The sequence below is a fragment of the Pyrus communis genome, chromosome 2, assembly GCF_041283825.1.
Source record: "Pyrus communis isolate YQ-2024b chromosome 2, ASM4128382v1, whole genome shotgun sequence".
Taxonomy (NCBI): domain Eukaryota; kingdom Viridiplantae; phylum Streptophyta; class Magnoliopsida; order Rosales; family Rosaceae; genus Pyrus; species Pyrus communis.
Genome location: NC_142566.1, coordinates 15,878,898 through 15,902,350, shown reverse-complemented (window position 1 = coordinate 15,902,350; position 23,453 = coordinate 15,878,898). Strand labels below are relative to the sequence as shown.

Here is a 23,453-nt window from a genome sequence, read left to right as displayed (position 1 = left end):
CAATTTTTGGGTTAAATTTGGCAAAAAATAAGTTTTAACCCAAGACTTTCTTTGAGCCTAATGATTGGAGAAGTTTTGGACGAGTTTAAAACTAAATTTTGAGTTTTAATCCAACCGTTAGAGTTGGTTTTGAAGATGATATGGACTCAAAATTTGAGTTTTTTTTTTTTATTTTTTTATTTTTTGGGGCCTTAGAGATGATTTGGAACCAAAATGTGAGTTTTTTTTCCACCCCAGTTGAAGACGGCCTTAGAGATGATTTGGACCCAAAAATGTGAGTTTTTTTCCACCCCTTGTTTGAGACAGCCTAAGCCAACCTATCATGCTCTTTTATCTTTACTTGTGGTATTGGTATTTGCTAACTTAAATATTAAAAGATAAATTAGTACAATATAATAAGACATAAGGAGTGAGAAAAAAGAATTATCTATTGCCACGATCACATTACATTATCCCGTCGATTCGACCACACAAGAAAGAGATGATCCTTTTGAGGCTTTGACAAACACAAGCGCTACTCTCGCTCGTTGCTCCCCCAGTTGTCATGCTTGCCTTTTTACATAAACTATTTCTACAAGATAATACTAAAGATATTAAATTTATAGACAAAATTTGTAAACTAAATAATTTGTCACTAATAGAAATGAACATGATTATTAATACTTAAGTAATAACACAATAATTAACTTCCATATAATTTAATTTATAAAAATTTGTCTACAAATTTAGTCTCCGTAACATTACCCATTTTTATAAGGCTAATGTTAGGTTGACTAAATTTTAGATAAAATTTACAAATTAAATAATATGCCACTAATAAGAATGAGCACGTTAATCAACATATAAGTAATAATCAAATCATCAATTTCTATATCGTTTAATTATAAAAATTTTGTTTACATATTTAATTATTTAGCATTATCCCTTCTATAATTTAATCACAAACTTTTAATTATTTAATTATATAAAGAAACATCTACTATATATATATATATTTTTTTTTTTTTTAGCATTAAAAAAGTAAAGTAAACAAAACTGGGGAAAAGGACAAAATGTGATGTGCCAGACAAGGTGGGGGCCCGTGGGGACTACACCCCTATTTTTGATACGCAAATTAATGATGTAGGCTTGTTGCGTTTTCGACTTCTGATTGGCTGGAGGTCTGCGTAGTCGTACGGACGATGTTGATGTATTGCTACCATTGTACTATCTTCGCCGGTTTTAACTCTGTCCCTCCCATATTTTATGCTTTTTTTTTTCTTTTTTTCTTTTTTTTTTTGCCCTTTTTCTTTGCTTTCTGTTATGGGTGCCATTTTGTAGTTTAACGTCCATCACAAGAAACAAAATAAAAATCAATGCATTAGTAACAAACAATGATAAAATTAATATAAAAATATAATGTGCAGCTGATGAATAATGTTCAGAATAAATCTACATTGACGAGAAAAATGATCTTACATTTGTTTATAAATAATTAACGTATTTTTCATATTGCTAATTAATTTTACGATGAAAGCTTAATTTTCTTCGACGATTAGTATCTTCTTTAATCCATTACGTCTTAAGGTCAAATTATTCCTCTCCTCCCACTGCAGGAACAATACATAATAAACAATGATAACATTAATATAAAAAGCGTACCAACCCAGAAACTCAGTACACTCTCATATTTGTACATCTCTCTCTTTGGTTTTTCTTTTGAGAACTTTCATCAAACACGTAGTTTTAAGTTCCTTGCTTTCTCATAGTACTTGCCTTTTGTGTCCAGAATTTCTTTTTCTTGTGTGTTTTGTGGGTTACCAAAACAAGCAAAGGACGAGGCATTTTTGCATACAACCTTTGATTTTTATATTATTATAGTATATTTTACGTTTCTTTTTAAAGGTGGGGTTTTAAGAAGAGAAGGATAGAAAAAAAACAAGAAGTTTTAACTAAAAACTCGTGATACTGTTCATTTTAAAGAAAAATCATATTTTTATACTAAAAAATCAATCATAGTACTATTTATTTTACCTATTATTTTATCATTATCATTAAAACTCAAAATTTTCAAATCTTTTTTATTAATTTTTCTAAAAAATAAGGTAAGAAAAAAAAGAGAGAAAAAAGGTAGGTGTGTTGGTTGCCTCTGCTTACCCCAGGTTAAGGGTCAATCATCAATCTCCACCCTCCCTGTTTCTCTATAATTTCCTTCCTTTCTGGGTTTTTTAGTCTCCCCCCATCACTCTCCCTCTCTCCTCTCTTTTTTTTTTTTCTTTCTTTGGCATCTTGTTCTTCCCATATTTGTCCCTAGCTTCTTCTGGGTTAGTTTGCATATTTGGTAAATTCGCTGAGTACCCTCTCCCACTACTCTGAAGAGGATCTTCTCTTTTTCTTTGAATCAATCATTCACAATACACCCACCTCCTCGACCTTCTCCTCCTCCTCCTCTCTCTCTCTCTCTCTCTCTCTCTATATATATATATATATGCGCTAATATATGTGCTTTTTTGGGGTTTAGTCCAAGTCCTTGCTCAAAAACTTGAGAGAAAAGAGCTCTCACTTTCCACTTTTGGCTATTTGGTGATAATTTCGTAAGACTTACTTATTCCCTTAGACTCTCTCTCTCTCTCTCTCTCTCATCCACTTTTTCTTTGTTTGATTTTGTTTACTCTTCATTTTAATTTTTGCACTCCTCGTTTGCTTACACAAATTATATCTATATGTATATATATTGATTGTTTGCCAACCGTTTTGAACTGAACAGGATCTACTGCCTTCCACCTGATCTATACCATCATTCCAACTCACAAAAAGAAATAAGCTTTTTGGGTTAATTTTGCTTATTTGGTAAGATTTAATTATCTTCTTCTTCTTTTCGTTATTTTCATATACGTGTATATCTCTTTTGTACACATTTGGGGTTTTTTCAAGTTTTTGTCTGATGATTTCTGCAGAGACCAAATAATAATAATAATAATAATAATAATAATAATAATAATAATAATAATAATAATAATAATAATAATAATGAACTGATCTCAGAGCTTTCATTTTCTTGTGTCAAAAGGGTGGAAGGAAATTAATTAAAAATTAAATCATCAAAAATGGTGAGAGGAAAAACTCAGATGAGGCGCATAGAGAACACGACGAGTCGTCAGGTGACATTCTCAAAGAGGAGAAGTGGTCTGCTAAAGAAGGCCTTTGAGCTCTCAGTTCTTTGCGATGCTGAGGTTTCCCTCATCATCTTCTCTCCCAGAGGAAAACTCTACGAATTTGCAAGTTCCAGGTATTTTTTATTTTATTTAATTTAATTTTTATAAAACCCCACATAGTTTTTATTTTCTATTTACATGAAAAAAATGCATAAAAAATGTTCGTTTAATTTGCCAGAGAATTTGAATGTAATACTAGATCCAATATTAAAATGAATCTAGCATGCATATTATGATTGCCCGTACGAGCTTTCTTTGCACACGGTACCGTACTGTTGTATATATGGTTATATTGAGTAATTCCATTTTTACTTTTCATTCAGATTCTTTTTAAAACAAGTTGCATATTTATTTGTCTGAATAATTTATTCCAATTAAAATTAATTATCTGAATTTTTTTTTCTTTTTGTAAAGGTAACCTAGTGAACTATTTGAAATTTTCCGATCAATCACTCACCATCATATTTGATTAATTTTCATCTACGTTGTCGTAAAATACTAACACATGAGTCACTCTTGAGGTAAAGTTGTGCCATTATTTGACCTCAAAGTGAATGAAATTTCATCAAAATTGACACTAAGAGATTAATTGATTGATTTCAAATAGTTAAGAGGCTTAATTGACAAAAGAATATAATTTAGGAAGTAAATTTCAACTAGAGTAATAATTCAGAGATCAAAAGATAATTTACCCTATTTATATTTGGGGAGCAGTCCTTGCATTACTATTTATAGTAAACTTTAATATATGGTCTGTAGCAGTTGCTCATTTGATCTGGCTACTTCCACTGAGTTTGGCTACGTACTGTTCATAATACCTTTTGAATTGTTTTGTTCTTTTGCATCTTCGGTAATCGAAGGCAGGAAAATATTAAAAAGAATTAAGTCATTTAGGGCTAGTTCAAGAGTGAGGGTGAGTCGAGTGAAGAGCAAGAGTAAACTAGAAATTCGGAGTTTGAAACTCTCTTTGTGAAAAAAAAAAAAAAAAGTAAAATAAAATAAAAGAGGTTCAAAAGAATTAATATTCTCACAAGATCTGGGTTACTGAAGATTAATACTTAATAATTCATGGGTTAATTACAAAGTTTGGGTTAACTTCTATGACTTTTTAAATTATTTAGAGCATCTCTATGGGCTTTTCCAATGAGTTCCTAACTATATAATTTAGGGAAGATCTCTAAAAAATAAAAATAAAAAAATCTACTTCAAACATACTCTCTATTCACCTCCTAAGATACGGATCCATCTAGCAGCTCCTAAATATAAGGAATGAGAAATGAGCTATTAAATATAGGGAATGAGAAATGAGCTCTTAATGGAGAAATTTTTCAGTGTGTCATGAGCATGGCTCGATACACCAAGTGTCATAATACAAACGGTTGATTTTTTTTTTTTTCAAGTATCCAACCACTTGCCCACCACATCCCGAGCTCGACTCCACCGTATCATGGTATTATCCGCTTTGGGCCCCGACCACGCCCTCACGGTTTTGTTTCTGGGAACTCACACGAGAACTTCCCAGTGGGTCATCCATCCTGGGATTGCTCTGGCCCTTTCTCGCTTAACTTCGGAGTTCATGGGAACTTTGAAGCCAGTGAGCTCCCAAAAGACCTTGTACTAGGTAGAGATAAAAATATACATATAAGGCTTACATGATCCTCACCCTTGGGCGATGTGGGATCTTACAATTGTGACACTTTACATATTTTTATTATTATTATTTTTTAAATTTGAATGAAAGAAAGACAATTTTTGGGTATTATAAAAGTTTGACCATTTTTGCCTTCTCCCTGTACATATGTAGATTATTGACTCATAATTATTATGTCAATAGAAAATATATTTGGAGTTCAACTCTTTTAAAGAGTTCTTGTAATAATATTTTGATAGTTTTAATTAAAATTTTGTTATAAATAAAACGCATGATTAGAGATGCTCTTGAGATCTTCTTGGCAAAAGAGAATTTAAGGGATTTAAACTATAGTCCTATTGCTTGAGAGGAACTTGTGCGGCAGAAATAACAAAAAAGGGACACTGCTTTACAAAATTTAATTTTTTTTCTTTTTATGGGGATTTTACCAAACCTGATTGACATAATCTCGTAGAAGAGGAGTGGATAGGGCTTTGTCCCACGTTTCTTTTCCTTTTAATGGACATATTAGTATTTCGCATCAAGAAATGTACTTTCAAGACAAATGTGTTACGAGAGATTATATTCAATTCCTAAATTATTTCCTTCACACTTTTTTATTTTTTTAGTATTTTATGATATTTTACAGACCATTAACGTAATTTTGGATGTGTGAATATAATCTCTCATGCAATATCTCCGCTTTTCTCTTGATATAATTTTATATTCATTCATTTGGGTGTTGTTTAAACCGATGAATGCATTTTCACAATATTAGAAAAAAAACCCATAAAAATTACAAAAAAATAGGAATATGTGTTTAGTAATCAAACAAGATTGGTACGAATATACATCAAATTGTCAAATTTTAGCAGTACATCTCTTTTTTAATTGAAGAAGTCCTAAGTTTGAGTACCTTTCCCATAAAAGAAAGAAGAATATATATGCAACTACGTAGAAAAAAAAATAAAATAATCTACGTTTGGCATAATGCATTACATAACCTAATAATGCATAACCTAATACCATATGATTCAATTTTCACAATGGTACACATTATCTGGATGACACATGATGCAAAGTAGTTAACAGTTTGTTTTTTTCTTTTTACCGATATATATAATGTCTTACTCCTATGTACTATGTATTATGTACTATCTATAAGACGCAACCTTTTCCGGATTGTCATCTTGAGGTTTTGGATAGCTTTATTATGATGTCCTATGTACTATTAGTGCATGTTTGAACAAAATATATTTTTCAACTTAAAAAAATATACAACCATTCACACTAAAAGATGGGGAATTTGGACAAAGGCACAATAATTTGGTATCTAACTTGTCGTTCACATAACTCAAATTTAAGACCTTGCATTTATAAAGTAGAGATAAATACTACTAGACCGTAGTGCTAAATAAAAATTAGTCAAACTAGTTAACTTATGAACTTTATGCAAACATTTTCGGATATTATTGAAACTAGGGTTTCTATCAGTGTTCTAAAAATCGGCCTAGGTGACCCCTTAGGTGCTAGGCGGTGAAGGCCCACTGCGATTTAGGGCAAATCATTTTGAAAAATCGGTATGGAACTAGGCGGAGGGCTAGGTGGTACCTAGGCGGTTTTTATTTTTTGTTATTTTTTATTGATTGTGTGCTTTTTTCTTTTTTGGTTTCATGGTGTTATATTTATGGAAATTGTGTACCTAATTTGCAAATGATGGACTTACTACAAGTTCATCCAATAGTGAAACGAATTGGAGCACTTTTGAGGGAATACATACAAAGAAAAGAAATAAACTAGATACAACAAGATTAAATAATTTAGTCTATATCCAATCCAATGCAAAGACCATGAGCAAGAAGAACTTAGTCTATCATCCAAGAATCCTCCTCATTATGATTATATGCTTATTGTTTTTTAAATATTGAACTTTTTGGATGTATGTACTTTGTATATTCTTCTACTTCTATTTTTGCATTTTATCATTCTTTTATTATCCATACAAGTATAGTTTATTTTTTAGGTGTAAATAGGCACTTATTTACAAGATATATAATAAATTTACATAAATCCGCCTAGGCGCCCGCCTAGGCCTCACCTAGGTGCCTAGGTGCTAGGTCCTTACCCGCTGCCTGACTAGCGCCTATCATTTTTTAGAACCTTGGTTTCTATGTTAGCCGATATAGAGGCATATTATTTATAGTGTAGCTCATCAGAAGTAATATAGTTCTCACCAACCTTTTTTAATGAGAATATTCAATATGTAGGTCCTTTTTGAGGGATTTAACCATGGATTTCTTTTATTGCTTTACTAAGAGGCAAGGGCAAGACAAGGGAAAGGGCATATAAATTGTCCTATGAAAAGTGATTACTTGGTGCAATTCCGCCCGTTGGGTTTGGGCTTGTGCAAAGGCGATTAGTATTTAGAAATTTTAATTTTAATTTTTTTTATGCCTTGTAAGTGTGTTTAAGTGTGAACTTTGTATGTTTGTCCTTTGAAAATAAAACTCATTGTTTAACTCCAATAGTTTAATTTCAAATACAAAGCAAAGCATAACTTTACAACAAACATAATTAATTAAAAATATAAGGCAAATGAAGAAGATGGTTAGATATTTATAGAATAAAAATAGGGAAACATTGGATGTGGTCTCTATTTATCAATGTTCTTTGGCTGAAATTTTCTTGGTTTTCAGTTTTTCATTGAAATCCCTGAAAATAATGTAATAATGTAATTCTTTGGCTGAAATTTTGTTGGTTTTCAGTTTTTCATTGAAATCCCTGAAAATAATGTAATAATGTAATTCTATGTACGTTATTATAATTTTTAAATTAAAAATTATAATTTGTCGTTGTTTCTATTAATGAGATTTTAAATAAAACCCTTGATTTGTGGGAGCGAAAATATTAAAAGATAAATTATACTCTCCAATATATTATACATATATATAAATATGGGTACACTTATAAAAAATAACCAAAACATGGGTGCATTCTTCAAAACCAAACTAATATATACTAGGTTCAATAACATTAGTAAAATTCTTTGATTAAACTTGATATAGATACATTCTCAAATCAAAGTAAAAGAATGTACCCATATAAGTTTAAAAGTTGGATTAGAAAAAAATAGAATGGATTTTGTATATTTAAGAATGGGTACATTTAAGACTAAAAAATTGAAATATTATATGAACGAGTACGTTTAAAATAAAAAGGTTGAAAAATATGTTTATAAAAAAGTAATGAGTACATAACTTTGTTAATTAAATTAAATTTTTTTAATTTGGAAATGTTTTGAATTAAAAAATAATTAGGAGCTTAGTAAAGGTATGAGTATTAAAATCCTAAATCAATAACTAATTTTTATTTTTAAAAATTATGTAACTGAATTATTAATATACTAATGATATGGACTCCGATCAAAATCAACCGATGGAAGTGGTAATTCCAAAGTTCTTGCCCAGCCTATTGGGTCATGAATGGACTTGCTCTAAAAGACTTGTAGAATTGAATTGTGTAAGAGGAAAAGGTTTATGAAGAATTAAAAGTGGAACATGCATGCTGGAGCATTCAATTTGCATATATTAATATATTATATGCTTATATAAGGGGAAGATTTATCATATTTGACGTTGGTTATAAACTCAGCATGCAGGGAACCATAGAGCGTTATCTGAAGCATGCGAAAGACAATCAAACCAACAACAAATCCAGTTCTAGTTCTAGTGAACAAAATATGCAGGTACGTACCGTGCCTCGTTTTTGTACGTAAGTTCGTCCCAGAAAGTGTTCACAATTGCGTGGATGAACTTAGTGGAGTACTGTTTAGATCCATATCTTGGTCTTGTGATGAGTTTTTGTTTAAATCGGAACATGCAGCATCTGAAGCAAGAAGCAACTAGCATGATGAAGCAGATAGAGCTTCTTGAAGTATCAAAACGGTTCATGGCCTTGTCTGAAACTTTTCTTTTATCTGAACTTGTCGTCGAAATATTCAGTTTTTTAATCCTTTTCAAAAGGCTTCTTTTTTTAAACGTGGAATTTGCAAATTATGCCTCAGGCAACTCTTGGGAGAGAGTCTAGGATCATGCACTCTTGCAGAATTACAAGAAATAGAGCACCAGTTGGAGAAGAGCGTCTACAACGTCCGAGCCCGAAAGGTTTATCTGAGAAACTAAAATTATTTAAGCACCTGTAGATTCTGGCACTAGCAGTTTCTCATCTTTGATTAATTTGATATTTAACAAACTTTTTTTCTCTTTTTCTAATTAATTCTACAGAATCAGGTTTTCAAGGAACAGATTGAGCAACTGAGAGAAAAGGTAAAACTGCTACAACATAAAGTTCAAAAATAAAGAATTGCATGTCTGCTGTGCTACTGCTAGCTGACTAAATATTACAAAATGTGTAGCTGCAAAATAAGAAATCTACAAACAGTGCAGAACAGTTAATTCCGACAAGAGGTAATGATTATGGTAGTTAACTATGTAAGGCTTTTTTTTTTGGATAAATTTCAGGAAAAACTCCTCACAGCTGAAAATACAAGACTGGTTGAGAAGGTAAACCCACCTTATTAAGTTATCATAATCTTCTTTTATATTAAATGTATATTTTAAATTTAGCAGTCACTGGTATTTTCTTATGTTGTACGGATATGGACACAGGGACACGACATCTGGGAAAGTGGAAAGAAACTCATGTTTCTTGAAAGAAATTGAGTGATTGTTCCTACTCGATTTTACTAACAAATTTAGAAAACCTAGCATTTATATTTCATGTTAACATTATTCCAATGCCACAAGCCAGCGTTATTTTATATATTTGGTTGTCACTTGAGAGATTTAAATGGTAGTTTCCATCGACAAAACTTGATGTCAATGGTTGAACAAAAAATGACAGTTTCACTTATTCTTTGTAGTATGGTAGTTTCAAGAAAACATTGGACGAGCGAAGAGAAAAGACACCCTACAATGAAAGTAGTACAAGCTCGGATGTTGAGACTGAATTGTTCATTGGACTGCCGGAAAGTAGGGCGAGGCGCTAGCTTCTACTCCTAGAGAGCCGACATTAATATAACCTAAAATCCATGAATGAGCAGATATATTCTTTCTGTAGTTTCAGATTGTTTTTCGGCCCTGCATTAGATTGTTGCTCCACTAAATTAACATTTCAGTGGAGCTCTGGAAGTAATCACAACTGTATTGTAGGAGGGATCATATTGTCTTCTTGGAAATGATTATGATGCATATATATGGACTATTTGATTTTTGTTAGATATATTTTTATGTTCTATTGAAATTCTCCAATGTTCTTTTTACGTGGTCCTTTTACTTTGTGTTCTTTCATCAAATGCAAAGCATCTATCATCAATTAGCTACTCAGTCTCGTCTCTACTTTGTTAGAGAAGGTTCTGAGTTCAAATCTCATGAACGACACTTGTTGAATAATAGATAGAAAGAGTAATAAATATGTTGGTAGTCATCACAGATTCGTCTCTATTTTTTTTTTTTAAGCAAACAAATAGAAAACATTTTTAATGGTGGATAACAATGGAAGGTGTTGTATATAAAACACATAGCAGCGTTGATAAATGGATGTGAATACAAGAAAGTACAGTGTTAGGGAGATACAACCAATTACTACTAGCAGAGGCAAATATGGAAAGCCAAAAACCCACGAGTCACCCAAGGCATGAGATAGGGTGGGGTGAAGGGTAAAAAACTCATGAGCCACCCTATTTTACCTGCCCCTCCTAATCTGAACCACAAATCAAACCCCAACTTCGATATGATGATTTCGAATCATCTCCAAAATGTGCAGCACCACGAGAAGTTTTAGCACCTGTAGATTCCACCTCCAAGGACATCCATCCTCAAACCCGGTGTCTCTATCACGCAATTCTCTGTGTTTTTAAAGAATATTAAGTTTTTATGATGTATTGGTTAATCCTTTATAGTTTTATCAAGCAGTGGTTTGTTGAAGAAGTTGGTTCACAGCTTCTTTTGTAGGCAGTGCAGGAATAGCTCCTTTCTTTTGCACTGTCAGAGCACCACAACCATTGGCAAACAAGAGAGCTTCTCTAAGTTTTTGTTCATCCTGGATCAGTAAAAGAATTCAGATTTTCATTACCATATAAGGTGACATGTGTTTGGAAATTGAGTGAAAAGAGTTGGGCTCGTTTAAAATAGGCATAGCCCAACAAGTTTATAGAAAGTCCGACACAACTCTTGATCACAAAATGGGCTGTTGTGTTGCAGTAAGCATGACACTGAAGCCTATTTTATTGTGCCAGCTCGGCCTATCTATTTTGTGTAGCGGTTAAAAAGAATCTTACAAATGTATACCTTGTACAAATTAATGTCTGAACCCAAGCCGTTGAGTATGGCAGCGACAAAAGAATCACCGGCACCAGTAGTGTCGACAGCATCAGTTTTGATACCTGCAACCTTACCCTTAAATTCCTGCACCACGGTAAAAAAAAGGGATCAACAAAACCAAACTAAACTGCAGGTAAAAACCAATTAAGTATTTACATCATGATGGATGTTAACCTTTGTGTAGTATCTGCAGCCTGCTGGCCCTTCAGTTACAAGCAGAAGCTTCAGATTGGGGTGGTAAAGCTTTTTCAAGACCACCTCATCATCATAAGGATCATCACCTCCGGTTAAGAATTCAATTTCTTCCTCGCTTATCTGCAATTTCAAGAATGCATTACAACATGTGGATTAGTAACACTAGGTAACAGGGTGTGGCCGTTACACTAAACAGCGTAATGCACCTTAATAATGTCAGCTTGGTTCCATATGCTCATAATGCCTTTCTGAGCAGCCTCTGCAGATGGCCACAGTGGCAATCTCAGATTCGGGTCGTAAGAGAGGATACAACCGGCCTTTTTGGCAATGTCCATTGCAGCAAGATGAGCTGATCTGCCCGGTTCCTCAATCAAACTAATTGATCCATAGTGAAATATGCCGGCCTACATCAGTGAATTAGAATATTGTCAGTAACTTAAGGAATTAAAGGTGACTACTGATTACATTTGGATTTGGGGTTTAATGTTTTACCTTTTTAATCAGATTTACATCAAGTTCTTTTTCCTGAAGAAGCATATCAGCACTTGGGTTGCGGTAGAACATGAATTCTCGCTCCCCGTCACTTCTTAGTGTAACGAATGCCAATGCAGTCCGCGCATGCGGATCAAAACGCATCCCAGAATTGTCCACGTTGTTTTCTTTCAGAATGTCAGCCAACATGTATCCAAATTCATCTTTACCAACCTGAGATACAAACGGTAGGGACTTTAGTTTATCTAAAACAGAATGGCAACAAAGATCTTAAAGCTATATGGTAATGTCAATGTAGATGCTTAGCACAGTCAATTAGTTGACCCCAAATTGACAACCACATTGATTGCATATCAAATTCAGTAAGGTTGAAGTATGTGAGATATCCATATTTTGGAATAGCACGTTTGACCAAAGAAAATAACAGAATGTTGATAAAGCTAGTTGTAATACAAGGAAGCAGAAAACTAAAAGTGATTTTGGATGATTAGAAAAGCACCTTGCCCATAAAAGCTGCTGAGCCTCCCAATCTTGAAATTCCAACTGCAACATTGGCTGGAGCTCCACCAGCAGCTTTCTTGAAACCATCTGCATCTGCAAGGGAAACTCCGGCACTAGTCGGGACGAAGTCGATCAACATCTCCCCAAAGCAAACAATCAGCTCTGAGTTCTTCCCTTGGATACTACTCTTTTTCTTTAAAGATAACGATTTAGATGAACCTACAAAGAACCAATTGGTTAAGAACTTAAGATCCGTTCAGAAAGCCAAATTTTTCTATCTCAATAATCCAGTGTAAAAGGAGATTATGACTCGAACATTCTTGTGTTAAACAAAATTTCAACTCACTGAATTTGACATGATTCACGTAGAAGTCCTAGATATTACATAACCAATAATTTAATTACGATCATATTTTGTAGCTTAGGGAAAATGTTCTGGATCAAATTTTGCCAACACCAATTCTCGATATTGTTAAACAATCAATTGGCTCTAAAAGCTTAAGCTGTCAGGAAATAGGTCAACAATGTATATCAAGCTAACTTCTCTCTCTCTCGCATGCAGCTTCATCCTGCACGTGAAACATGATCACAAGATCCCAAAACCTTAGCTTTCAAGAAAATCGGCCAACAATGTATATCGAGTATCCTATCATTTACCTCGAGAAGTCATTTGGGTACAAATGAAATCCAAGATTTACCACAGTAACACAATTTTTCACAAGAATCAAAAGGGGCATCAAAGAAATTAAAGAAAATGGAAATATTAATACCAGAAAGAGAGGAAGAATTCCTAACAAACTTGAAGCTGCCCTTTTTGGATCGCTCAAGTGTGACAGGGAAGCAGCTGCATCCTGTTGGAGCCATTTAATTAAATTAATCAAGAGCTGTGTTAATTTTGCTTTCAGACCAAACGTTGATTAAAAAGTTGAAAACTTGAAACGCAGATCAACGTTGGTCCTTTTTTACAAAATTTCACAACTCAACTCTGCATATTCATACAATTAGAATTTTGATTAATTAAATAATCGAGAGTTTATATATATAACACTTTTGTGGGATCATTAGTTTTGCTTTTATTAGAATGTTTCAATATCTCCAACTGAATTCTCTATTTTTGAGCTAATTTTTTGCTTAAATATCTCCAAAATCATCTTTGGCTAACCATTTTACAGTGACCACTTCAATCATAGAGTCCCTATTTTAGTTGGTGACAGTTTTTTTCTGTTATCTTTTGATACCAAAATGTGGGTTGGCTCAACTTTTTTATCTTTTAATATTGTGTTCTTGGCTGTTAATTTTTTTGTTTTTGTTTTGTTTTGTTAACAAATAGAAATTTGGCTAGAGGACACCCTTTTCATTGGTGTCTATTGTCAAAAGTGGACACTCGCATTGGTGGCAAACCTCAACTGCCACTACATAGCCACTAAATAAGAGAACATGGCCTATGTAGAGGACTCTATTGTAACCATGGAGACCCTTATTACATTGGTGTCATCTGCAAACAGTGCCACTCTAATTCACATTGGTGTCAAAGTTGCAAATTGTGTTTTAAAAAAAAGGAGGATGCCCTCTGTGGGTACCCAAATTGGAGTATCATATTTCTTTTTCTGTTTGTGGTGAGAAAACAAATTGTAATATCATTAAAATATAAGAATACAACTATAAATTTGCATAACTGATATTTTATACAATTTTGTACAAATGTTGGAACCAAACTTTAAAAAGTCTTCCAACCCTTTGTTTCCAAGAGCTTAATCATCTCAATAACTTGAATCTGATCATCAGCTGTAGCCTGCACCCAAAATCAAACCCACAAATTTCGTAATAATAACGTTAACTTAAGTCCAACTGTTAAAGTGATTAGAGTTGAGGACAACATTGAGATATGATCATATAAATACCTGGGAAAAGTAGATTTTCAAGGGGTTTGCAGTCATAATTTACCATACAAAAATCTCCACAAATTCACTTCAACCCTTTTGCAACTTCAACTAAGAACATATTAAATTGACAAGTTCATGAATATGCAGACCACCTTCAACCTTGAAACAACAAATGATCTCGCACTCTGCGTGGGTATTCAAGAATAAGATAAAGAAAGTATAGATACTATATTTATGACCAATGGGCAGAGGACAAGATACAAACAAAGCATTTACATATGAATGAGGGAAAACCGAAATGAGAATGGAATATTAGTGAAGAGCGCGCGCATACTCACACATATAAATGCATTAATATTTTCTCTTTTTTCAGAAACTCAAAAACCAAGAAATTCCAAAACAAGAGTTTAGGAAAGAAACATACAGTTCTTCCGAGAAGGAGAGCAGCCCCTGCACCTAAAGTGGCTCCAATTGAATCAGCAACAAAGCCAACAGGTAGCCCAAAAAGATAACCACCACCGAGCTGAACCATTAAAATGAGGAATCACATAAGGGTGCAAACTTGCAATTAAATAAAGATACAAAATTTCTTTTTTGAAAATCTTTCCTCTCTATTTCGCCCTATACCATGAATTGATATTGTAGAATATAGCAGTAAAAGAAAACTATAAGTGAAGTATGCAAAGCATATGCTAGATCATTAGTCCACAAGAATTAAAGTGCAGTAACAACAATTGCTAAGGCATCGGACAAATGCTTACAGTAAGTACTGAATGTTATATATTTAACACTTGCAGGATTAGACTGAACGTAAAACATATAATATAAAGACACTTCATACACAAGTAGCTGTACAACTAGTAAGTAGACCCAAATGCTTACAGTAAGTACTGAATATAACAGGATTAGACTGAATGTAAGTGGTATTAGGATCCCACCTTAACCAGAAAATTTGCTCCGGCCACAAGACAGTCCGTTTCACCTGCCTTGTCAAGAGAAATCCCAAGCTTTTCTTTAAAAAGATCTACGTACTTAATGCCCCACCAACTGTGGCCCGCTCACCATTGTCACAAGTCAATAAATTAGCTTGTATACGTGCCAGAAAACAGTGATACAATGGCCAAACCAAACAGTTAGTTTTTACCTTAATAACGCACTTCGCACTCCCAGAAGCTCCTCCGTGTTGTTGGGAGCCTGAAATCATCTACAACCATAAGCAATGACCCAAAACCAGAAAATGATAACTACAACTACTGAACAAGCAGCTATATTCAGGGCATATATGATCTTCTTTCGTATTTCATTTTCAGAAGTTTAAATCTTCTGAAACTACAAAATTTTTGCAGTCGAAAATATGGGTACTAATTACTTAAGCTGAAGTAGTTCATTTACCAAAAAAAATGGTAGTTTGAACTTTCAATCCAAGATTTCAACATCAACACTTAGTTTAACAAAACAAGGTTAAAAAGTCTCAATTAGTGAAAAATGAATCTTCCCATATCCCAAGTTGATTGAAACGAAAAATGATACAAATGAATCAGGAGATGGAAAGCAATCAAATACTTGTTAAGCATTAAGCATACCAGTAAGGCGAAGTTGCTTGGATCGAATGAAGTCTATACAGTCATTGATTTTCTGAGTTTCCAACTTTGCAAAATGGAGCTTCCTTTCAAGAACAGGACGCCCTCTATCGCCATTAGAAGCTACTAAACTCTTATTCGAAGAAGACGAATCGTCACTATTCGTTGAGAAATACACCAATTTTATCAGAGAACCTGCCAACAGACAAAACAAACACAAAAACAATCGAAAATCATGAGAATTTGAGCAATTGGACTCCAAAAATTAAAAAGCCAGGGTTTTGAAATCTCTGTAATTCTAACGTTCCCAATTTCCATTTCGGGTCGGCTTCCTCTTGATTTGAGCTTTTATTTTGGAAAAATACACTGGAGGACAACCCACGAGGAGAGGATCATCTTTACCTCTTGGGTCGAGGTCCAATTCTGGCAAGCTTGGTCATAAATTGGCCGGAAAACCAGCGGTTACCGTTTCTTTGATCTGAAATTGAAATAATTCGGCTTCGAATTTGATGAAACTAACTTGGGAGTTGGAAAGAGGACGGGAAGAGGATTTTGGAGGTACAAGTTTAGTAACCAAGGATATATGTTTATGGGTATTTTAGTCATATTGAGTATAGCTGTGGTTAAGGTGATTAGCTGTCTTAGTTAATAAGTTTTGACAGTTGTAAGTTTGTTTTCAGCTTTTAGATATATATATATCACTGTAAAGGATAGGATTGACTGATTCAGTAAATACAACAACTTCTTCCTCAAGATATAATTCTCTCTCTACTCTGATATTTGTTGTTCTTCGTGCTCATGTTTTTCTTGTTGTTCGATGGAGATTTTATGGCTTAATCTGACATGCTTATGATGGTATCCAGAGCCAAGGTTCAATAAACGGGTGAAGAAGATCCTGGTTTGCTCATCAGGCTTAAGGTTTTTCTGCGGTGTCTCTGAGCTGTTTGTGCACGGCATCTTGATATGCTTGGATTAGGATCTTTGATCTTTGTTGCGACATCAGGTTTTTCTGCTTTGATCTTCGAAATTGAGCTGTTTCTTAGTATAATTGTGGAATTCTTGCCTCGCTGTTATGAGAACTTATGGATCTGTGGCTTGATGTGATAATTTCTAGGGCACGAAGCCTATAATTGTTTGATTTTATCAATTTGCAAAGTCTTGATTGTTTTCTGAGCATGAAGCTCCTTGATTACTGATGATTGATTGGAGCACGAAGCTCTTGATTGTTTCTTGATTGTTGACGGCTGATTGTAAGTGAAAATCGTGACAGTTTCCTGATTTGTGTTGCTTATGAACTTACGGTGTTCTTGAAATTTTTTGGAGTTATGGCGATGAATATGATAAAGGTTGAAAGTCTCCTTGGAATGTTAACAATTAGACTTCAGGAGGATAATTTTGTGAAGTGGTCATTTAAGTTTAGATCTGTTCTTGAAGGAAGTGATCTGTTTGATCATTTTGATGGTACCTCTGTCTGTCTACCAAAGTTTGTCTTTACTGAAGATAGTGGTATAACTACTGAAGTTACAGTAGCTTATAAAGAGTGGATTAAAAGAGATAGGGCTCTTGTGAGTCTATTGATTGCTACTTTGGGAGATAAGGCAGTTGAATATGTTGTAGGCTGTAAAACTGCACATGAAGCTTGGATGAATTTGCAAGATAGGTATGCTACTGTTTCGAGAGCAAGAGTTAATCATCTCAAGACTGAGTTACTGACAATTAAGAAAGGTTTTGATAGTGTTGAGAAATACATGTTGCGAATCAAGGTTCTTAAGGATCAACTTTTTGCAGCAGGAGAGGTTGTATCTGAAAATGATGTTATTGTTGCTGCTTTGGCTGGATTGCCAGCAGAATTTAACATGATCCGTACTGTGATTGTGGCTCGGGAAACTCCTATTTCTCTTAAAAAGTTTCGAGCTCAATTGTTAGCAGCAGAGAAGACTGCTGAAGATTCACAGTCTACTATGAATTTTCCTATGTCAGCTATGTATTGCCAAGGTGAATCTTCCAATGCTAGTTCATCACAGAGTCAAAGATCGTCTCAACAATTTTCTGGTGGTTATGGTTTTGTCAGTGGTGCTAATGCTAATTCTCAAAATAATACTCAAAGGCCAACATGGGGAATTGTGTCTCAAGCTTCTCTACCTCAGTTTCATCAACACAATAATGCAAATTCTCAGCATAACATGAGCTATCAGAATTATGGAGGTAACAATGGAAGGTTTAACAACAGGCCAAGGTATAATGGGAACAATAATGGCAGGTTTTCAGGGAATTCCAATTTCTTTGCTGGAAGCCTAAGTCATAATGAGAGCTCTAATTTTGGATCTAAAGGTGGTTCAACGTGGTAGAATTGGAATGGCAATACTGGTTCCAGACCAACATTGATTCCTGAATGTCAGATTTGTAATAAACGAGGCCATACGGCTCCTAATTGTTACTCACAGTATGATGCAAGTTCCAGTTCAGCTCCTCCAGTTATGGAATGTCAAATTTGTGGAAAGAAAGGGCATACTGCTCTCAACTGCTACCACAGAGGCAATTATGTATATCAAGGTGCTCAGCCATCTCCTTCTTTGACTGCTCTTACTGCCCAAGCTCAGCAGCATTTTGGTTCTTCATCACAGCTTAATTGGGTGTTAAATACATGAGCTACCCACCATATGACTGCTGATCTTGACAATTTGACACTTGTGACACCTTTTGAGGGCAATGACAGGATTACAGTAGGCAATGAAGAGGGACTTCCTGTTGCTAACACTGGTTTGGGTTCTCTTTTAACCTCTTTTAAACCTTTAACTCTTCAAATGGTTTTACATGTTCCACAGTTAGCAGCTAGCTTATTATCAGTTTATAGACTATGCAAGGATAATCATTGTTAAGTTATACTTGATGAATTTGGTTTTTGGGTGCAGGACAAGGCAACCAAGAAAATCCTAATGAGAGGAAGGAGTAGTAGTAGTAGCTTGTATTACATTCCTCAGCAGCATTTCTACAAATATTCGCAGCTAATGAATAATACACCTCAAGCTTTGTTGGGGCAACTTGTCAAGACATCTCTCTGGCATCATCGACTTGGGCATCCCACCAATGAGGTTCAACTCAAAATGCTTAAAGACTCTCAGATTTCTGTTTCTGCAGATAAGAGTCCACAATTGTGTTCAGCTTGTATTAGGGGTAAGATGTCTAGACAACCATTTCCTTCTAAGTGTAATAAGTCAAGTATTCCTTTTGAAAAAGTGCATACTGATGTATAGGGACCTTCACCTATTGTTTTTGTGGAAGGTTACCGATATTATGTAATTTTTGTTTGTGAATGCACAAGGTTTACTTGGATATTCCCACTTGTTAATAAGTCTGATGTGTATACTGTCTATGTGAAATTTCATGCCTTTGTTCTGAATCATTTCAAAACAAATATTAAGACTTTACAATCTGATGGAGGATGAGAGTACATGAGTAAAGTGTTTAAGAATTTCTTGGATACCAATGGTATTTTACATCTTGTTTCTTGTCCATATACCCCTCAGCAGAATGGTCTTGCAGAGAGGAAAAATAGGCATATTGTTGAAACTACTGTGACATTACTTAGTGCTGCTTATTTGCCTCAACAGTTCTGGTTTCATGCGTGTAGTTATGCAGTATTCTTGATCAATAGAATGCCAAGTCAGAATTTAGCAATGATATCACCCTATATGAAGTTGTTTGGTCAATCACCTTCTTTAAGGTCATTAAAGGTCTTTGATTCTGCAGTTTTTCCTTATTTGAGACCTTATAATGTCAATAAGCTACAAGCACGAAGTGATGAATGTGTATTTTTGGGATATTCAGTAGGTTACAAAGGAGTATTGTGTTTTAATATACCTACAAAGCGGTTATTGTTGTCAAGGCATGTTATTCATGATGAAAGTGTTTTTCCTTTTAAGACATCACAGTCTATAAATGCTACTTCTTCTGTGCCTACTTCATCAACCCAAAGAGAGTTACCTCGAGTAGTTTCTGGTGTGTTGTCAAATGGATCTGAGCAACATGGAATGAATAATGTGGTCAATGCTCAATCCATAGATCTGCATTCTGTTTCTTCTCAATCTTCTGGTACACTATCAGGTTCAGAATTGTTACCATTACAAGCTACTGCTACTCTCCATCAAACTTCTTATTCTCCAAGGTTGCCTGTCCATAACCTTTCCCAAATTCAGGTAACTTCCAACTCTGAAGATCTATCTCTTAATGTTTGTTCTATATATGATCATATGGTTGTTACATCTTCTGTTTCTCTTGATGATGTGGCTGGTCCATCTTTTGTTTCTCTTCATGATGTCAATGATCATGGGGTTCATAATGATGTCATTAATGTGCCTTCTGAGCATAATATGATTACAAGATTAAAAAGTGGAGCTATACAAAGGAAGGATTATTCTGGTTATTGTGCTTCTGTCTCTATGAGTCCAGCTTCTTCTTCTTGTCCAGTTTCATCTTCTTCTTCATCTGGTGATGATATTGTCTTTAGTGGTTTGACTGCTATACTGGATATTCATGAGTCTTCAGAACCAACTCATTACAAGCAAGCTGTTACTTCGGAGAATTGGAGAAATGCAATGAAGGAAGAATTTAAAGCTTTGCAAAAACAAGGTACTTGGGAATTAGTACCAGTTCCACCAAACAGAAATGTCATAGGCAGCAAGTGGGTGTATAAGATCAAGAAGGATCAAGATGGAAAGGTGTCCAGATACAAGGCAAGGCTTGTAGCTCAAGGTTTTAGCCAAGAACATGGTTTGGACTATGAAGAAAAATTTAGTCCAGTGGTCAGACATACAATAGTAAGGCTAGTCTTATCCCTTGCAGCAATGAACAAATGGGATTTAAGCCAGTTAGATGTGAAGAACGCATTTCTTCATGGAGAATTACAAGAAGAGGTGTTTATGAAACAACCTCAAGGTTTCCAAGATTCTCTATATCCTACTCATGTCTGCAAGTTACTTAAGTCTCTATATGGACTTAAACAAGCTCCCAGATCCTGGAATGCCAAGTTTACAAGTTATCTCCCTACTTTGGAGTTTTAATCTTCTCATTCTGATCCTAGTTTGTTTGTGAAGATCAGTGGTTTTGATGTAGTGATCTTGCTATTGTATGTTGATGATATTATCATCACAGGGTCTTCTTCCAAGTTGATACAGCAAGTAATTGATGATTTAGCCAGTGCATTTGATATGAAAGATATGAGGAAGTTAACCTATTTTTTGGGTTTGCAAATAACCTACAGAGACAATGGTGACATCTTCATTAGTCAGTCGAAATATGTTACTGATCTTCTAAATAAGGCTGGAATGATGCATTGCAGACCTTGTTCAACTCCGAGCAAGCCTCACACTCAGTTATTGAAGGATGAAGGACAACCAATGGCTGATCCAATAGTTTACAGAAGTTTGGTTGGTGCATTACAGTATTTGACTTTCACTAGGCCTGATATTGCCTATGCAGTCAATTATGCATGCCAGTTTATGACAACTCCAACTGAAGAACATTTTTGTTTAATTAAAAGAATTCTTCGATATCTTAAAGGTACGATGCAGTGTGGATTGACATATTCTGCTCAGGGACAAATGGAATTACTTGCTTATAGTGATGCAGACTGGGCTGCTGATATAAACACCAGAAGGTCTACCACAAGATATATTGTATTTATCGGTTCAAATCCTGTATCATGGCAGTCCAAGAAACAAGGAAGTGTGTCTCGCAGCTCTACTGAGGCAGAGTATAAAGCACTCGCTAATGCTGCTGCAGATGTAGCTTGGATTATATTAGTTCTCAAAGATCTTCATATTTTTCTTCCATTTGCACCATTGTTACATTGTGATAATCTTTCCACGTTAGCCTTGTGTTCTAATCCAGTCTTTCATACTCGGATTAAACACTTGGATACTGATTTTCATTTTGTTCATGAAAGAGTTCAAAAGGGAGATCTAGGGGTTCAATATATTCCTACAGAAGCTCAGGTTGCAGATGTTTTGACCAAAGGTTTACACAGTCCTTTATTTGTTCATCATTGTACCAATCTCAGACTGGGTTACCCCAGTTGAGATTGAGGGGGAGTTTTAACCAAGGATATATGTGTATGGGTATTTTAGTCATATTGTGTATAGCTGTGGTTAAGGTGATTAGCTGTCTTAGTTAATAAGTTTTGACAGCTGTAAGTTTGTTTTCAGCTTTTAGATATATATATCACTGTAAAGGATAGGATTGACTGATTCAGTAAATACAACAACTTCTTCCTCAAGATATAATTCTCTCTCTACTCTGATATTTGTTGTTCTTCGTTCTCATGTTTTTCTTGCTGTTCGATGGAGATTTTATGGCTTAATCTGCCATGCTTATGAGACCGTCGCTGGTGTTCTCATCGCCGTCGTTTGTCTTTAACTCCCGTTGTCGGCGCTGTTGCGTGAAGAGAAGAGGAAGAGGAAGAGGAGAGATAGAACGAAGCGAAGGAGCTATTGGACGTTTGTGAAGGGGGGAGAGAGGATTTAGTGACCAAGTCTTTTGTTATATGTTACAAACATCGCCATCACCTAATCTGTTGTAGGGCTGATATATTCTATGTACCAAGATAATAATCATGCAAATAAATAATTTACTTTTTTGCCACTTAGTATTATGGTCCAATGATTCTTGTTCACTTGCAAGTCGGAGTTGTTAATGTTGACTTCCGTAAATGGCAACTTCGATGTCAAATTATTATGACATGTCTATTGTTTTACTTAACACAAATCTTTTTACCCATCAGTGTAAAAGAATAGATAGACCAATTTTATACAAAATTTACAAATCAAGTGATGTGTCACCAGTACTAAATAAGCACGTTAATCAATACTTAAGTAATAATTTAATCATCAACAACCAAATTATATGGTTTACAAAATATGGTTTAAATAGGTAATTCCTAGCATTACACTGGGTAAAATATATCCTTGCATGTAAAAATGTATAACAAACTGCCTTACTTGAACTTGGTTAAGTGTAAGAATAGTCTAGACTATTGAGTAGTCCGACTTTATGTCCATTAGATTGGCAAGTAAGCAAAAATAATTTTTCCTCAACTCAATCTTTAATCGTTCATTTCACAATTGATTTGTCCGGATTATTGAAGAAAAATTGACTGAACTTGCAGAAAAGTTGAACTAATACTTTAATTAGATGTACTTGCAAAAAAGTTGGGTGCCAATATAGGAATGAGGATCCTCGTTGTATTCTCAAATCACATTCATTCATCGTATATCGTGCGGTCAGAAATCATTGTAATTTTTTTTATTTAAAATTGAATATAAACAGTACCTGGCGAAAACTGGCTGCATGATGTACGATGAACGGATGTGATTGGAGGACTCTCTCCCAACATAGCACTCAAAGTAATTTGACCTATAGTTTCAAGACATGAGTTGGATTCCGTCACCTCCTAAATTAGATCGTCGAGCAAATTTTAGTTCGTTATAGAGGCAAGGTCTCTAGTCAAGTTTACACGAAATACATACCAAATTAATTGGTAAATATTCTTGATCAAGTGTTAAAAAACCTTCCTATGATACAATGATACCTCGAATCTCACA

At 34.5% G+C, this 23,453-nt stretch overlaps 2 protein-coding genes and 1 long non-coding RNA gene across 9 annotated transcripts; 1 reads left to right on the top strand and 2 right to left on the bottom strand.

Annotated features, from left to right (window-relative positions):
- The first annotated feature begins 1,637 nt into the window (after positions 1 to 1,637).
- On the top strand, positions 1,638 to 10,104 carry LOC137746463 (MADS-box protein SOC1). 4 transcript variants are annotated; one of them, XM_068486482.2, is made up of 9 exons: positions 1,638 to 2,573; positions 2,747 to 2,829; positions 3,050 to 3,268; positions 8,476 to 8,569; positions 8,707 to 8,768; positions 8,888 to 8,987; positions 9,108 to 9,149; positions 9,345 to 9,386; positions 9,746 to 10,104. In XM_068486482.2, exons 3-9 carry the CDS (start codon positions 3,087 to 3,089, stop codon positions 9,869 to 9,871), a joined length of 648 nt encoding a protein of 215 aa, XP_068342583.2. In that variant the 5' UTR covers positions 1,638 to 2,573; positions 2,747 to 2,829; positions 3,050 to 3,086; the 3' UTR covers positions 9,872 to 10,104. The 4 variants fall into 4 exon arrangements, with proteins under 4 accessions (XP_068342583.2, XP_068342581.2, XP_068342580.2 ...); XM_068486480.2 differs by having other exon boundaries at positions 2,140 to 2,573; positions 8,707 to 8,780; XM_068486479.2 differs by having other exon boundaries at positions 2,140 to 2,573; positions 8,698 to 8,780.
- Positions 10,105 to 10,357: 253 nt separating this feature from the next.
- LOC137748817 (putative fructokinase-7) lies at positions 10,358 to 13,407 on the bottom strand. The gene is made up of 7 exons (XM_068489007.2): positions 13,163 to 13,407; positions 12,391 to 12,611; positions 11,892 to 12,104; positions 11,606 to 11,803; positions 11,379 to 11,519; positions 11,172 to 11,288; positions 10,358 to 10,923 (listed from the first exon to the last, which is right to left on the bottom strand). The coding sequence occupies exons 1-7, from the start codon at positions 13,254 to 13,256 to the stop codon at positions 10,789 to 10,791; spliced, it is 1,119 nt and encodes a 372-aa protein (XP_068345108.2). The 5' UTR covers positions 13,257 to 13,407; the 3' UTR covers positions 10,358 to 10,788.
- A 622-nt stretch (positions 13,408 to 14,029) lies between these two features.
- On the bottom strand, positions 14,030 to 16,416 carry LOC137748795 (uncharacterized). Of its 4 annotated transcripts, none has more exons than XR_015955864.1 (6): positions 16,258 to 16,416; positions 15,859 to 16,050; positions 15,420 to 15,469; positions 15,214 to 15,322; positions 14,294 to 14,798; positions 14,030 to 14,184 (listed from the first exon to the last, which is right to left on the bottom strand). It is a non-coding gene; the product is annotated as an uncharacterized LOC137748795 (long non-coding RNA). The 4 variants fall into 4 exon arrangements; XR_015955865.1 differs by having other exon boundaries at positions 14,030 to 14,460; positions 14,700 to 14,798; XR_015955867.1 differs by having other exon boundaries at positions 14,030 to 14,798; positions 15,420 to 15,479.
- Between the last annotated feature and the right edge of the window lie 7,037 nt (positions 16,417 to 23,453).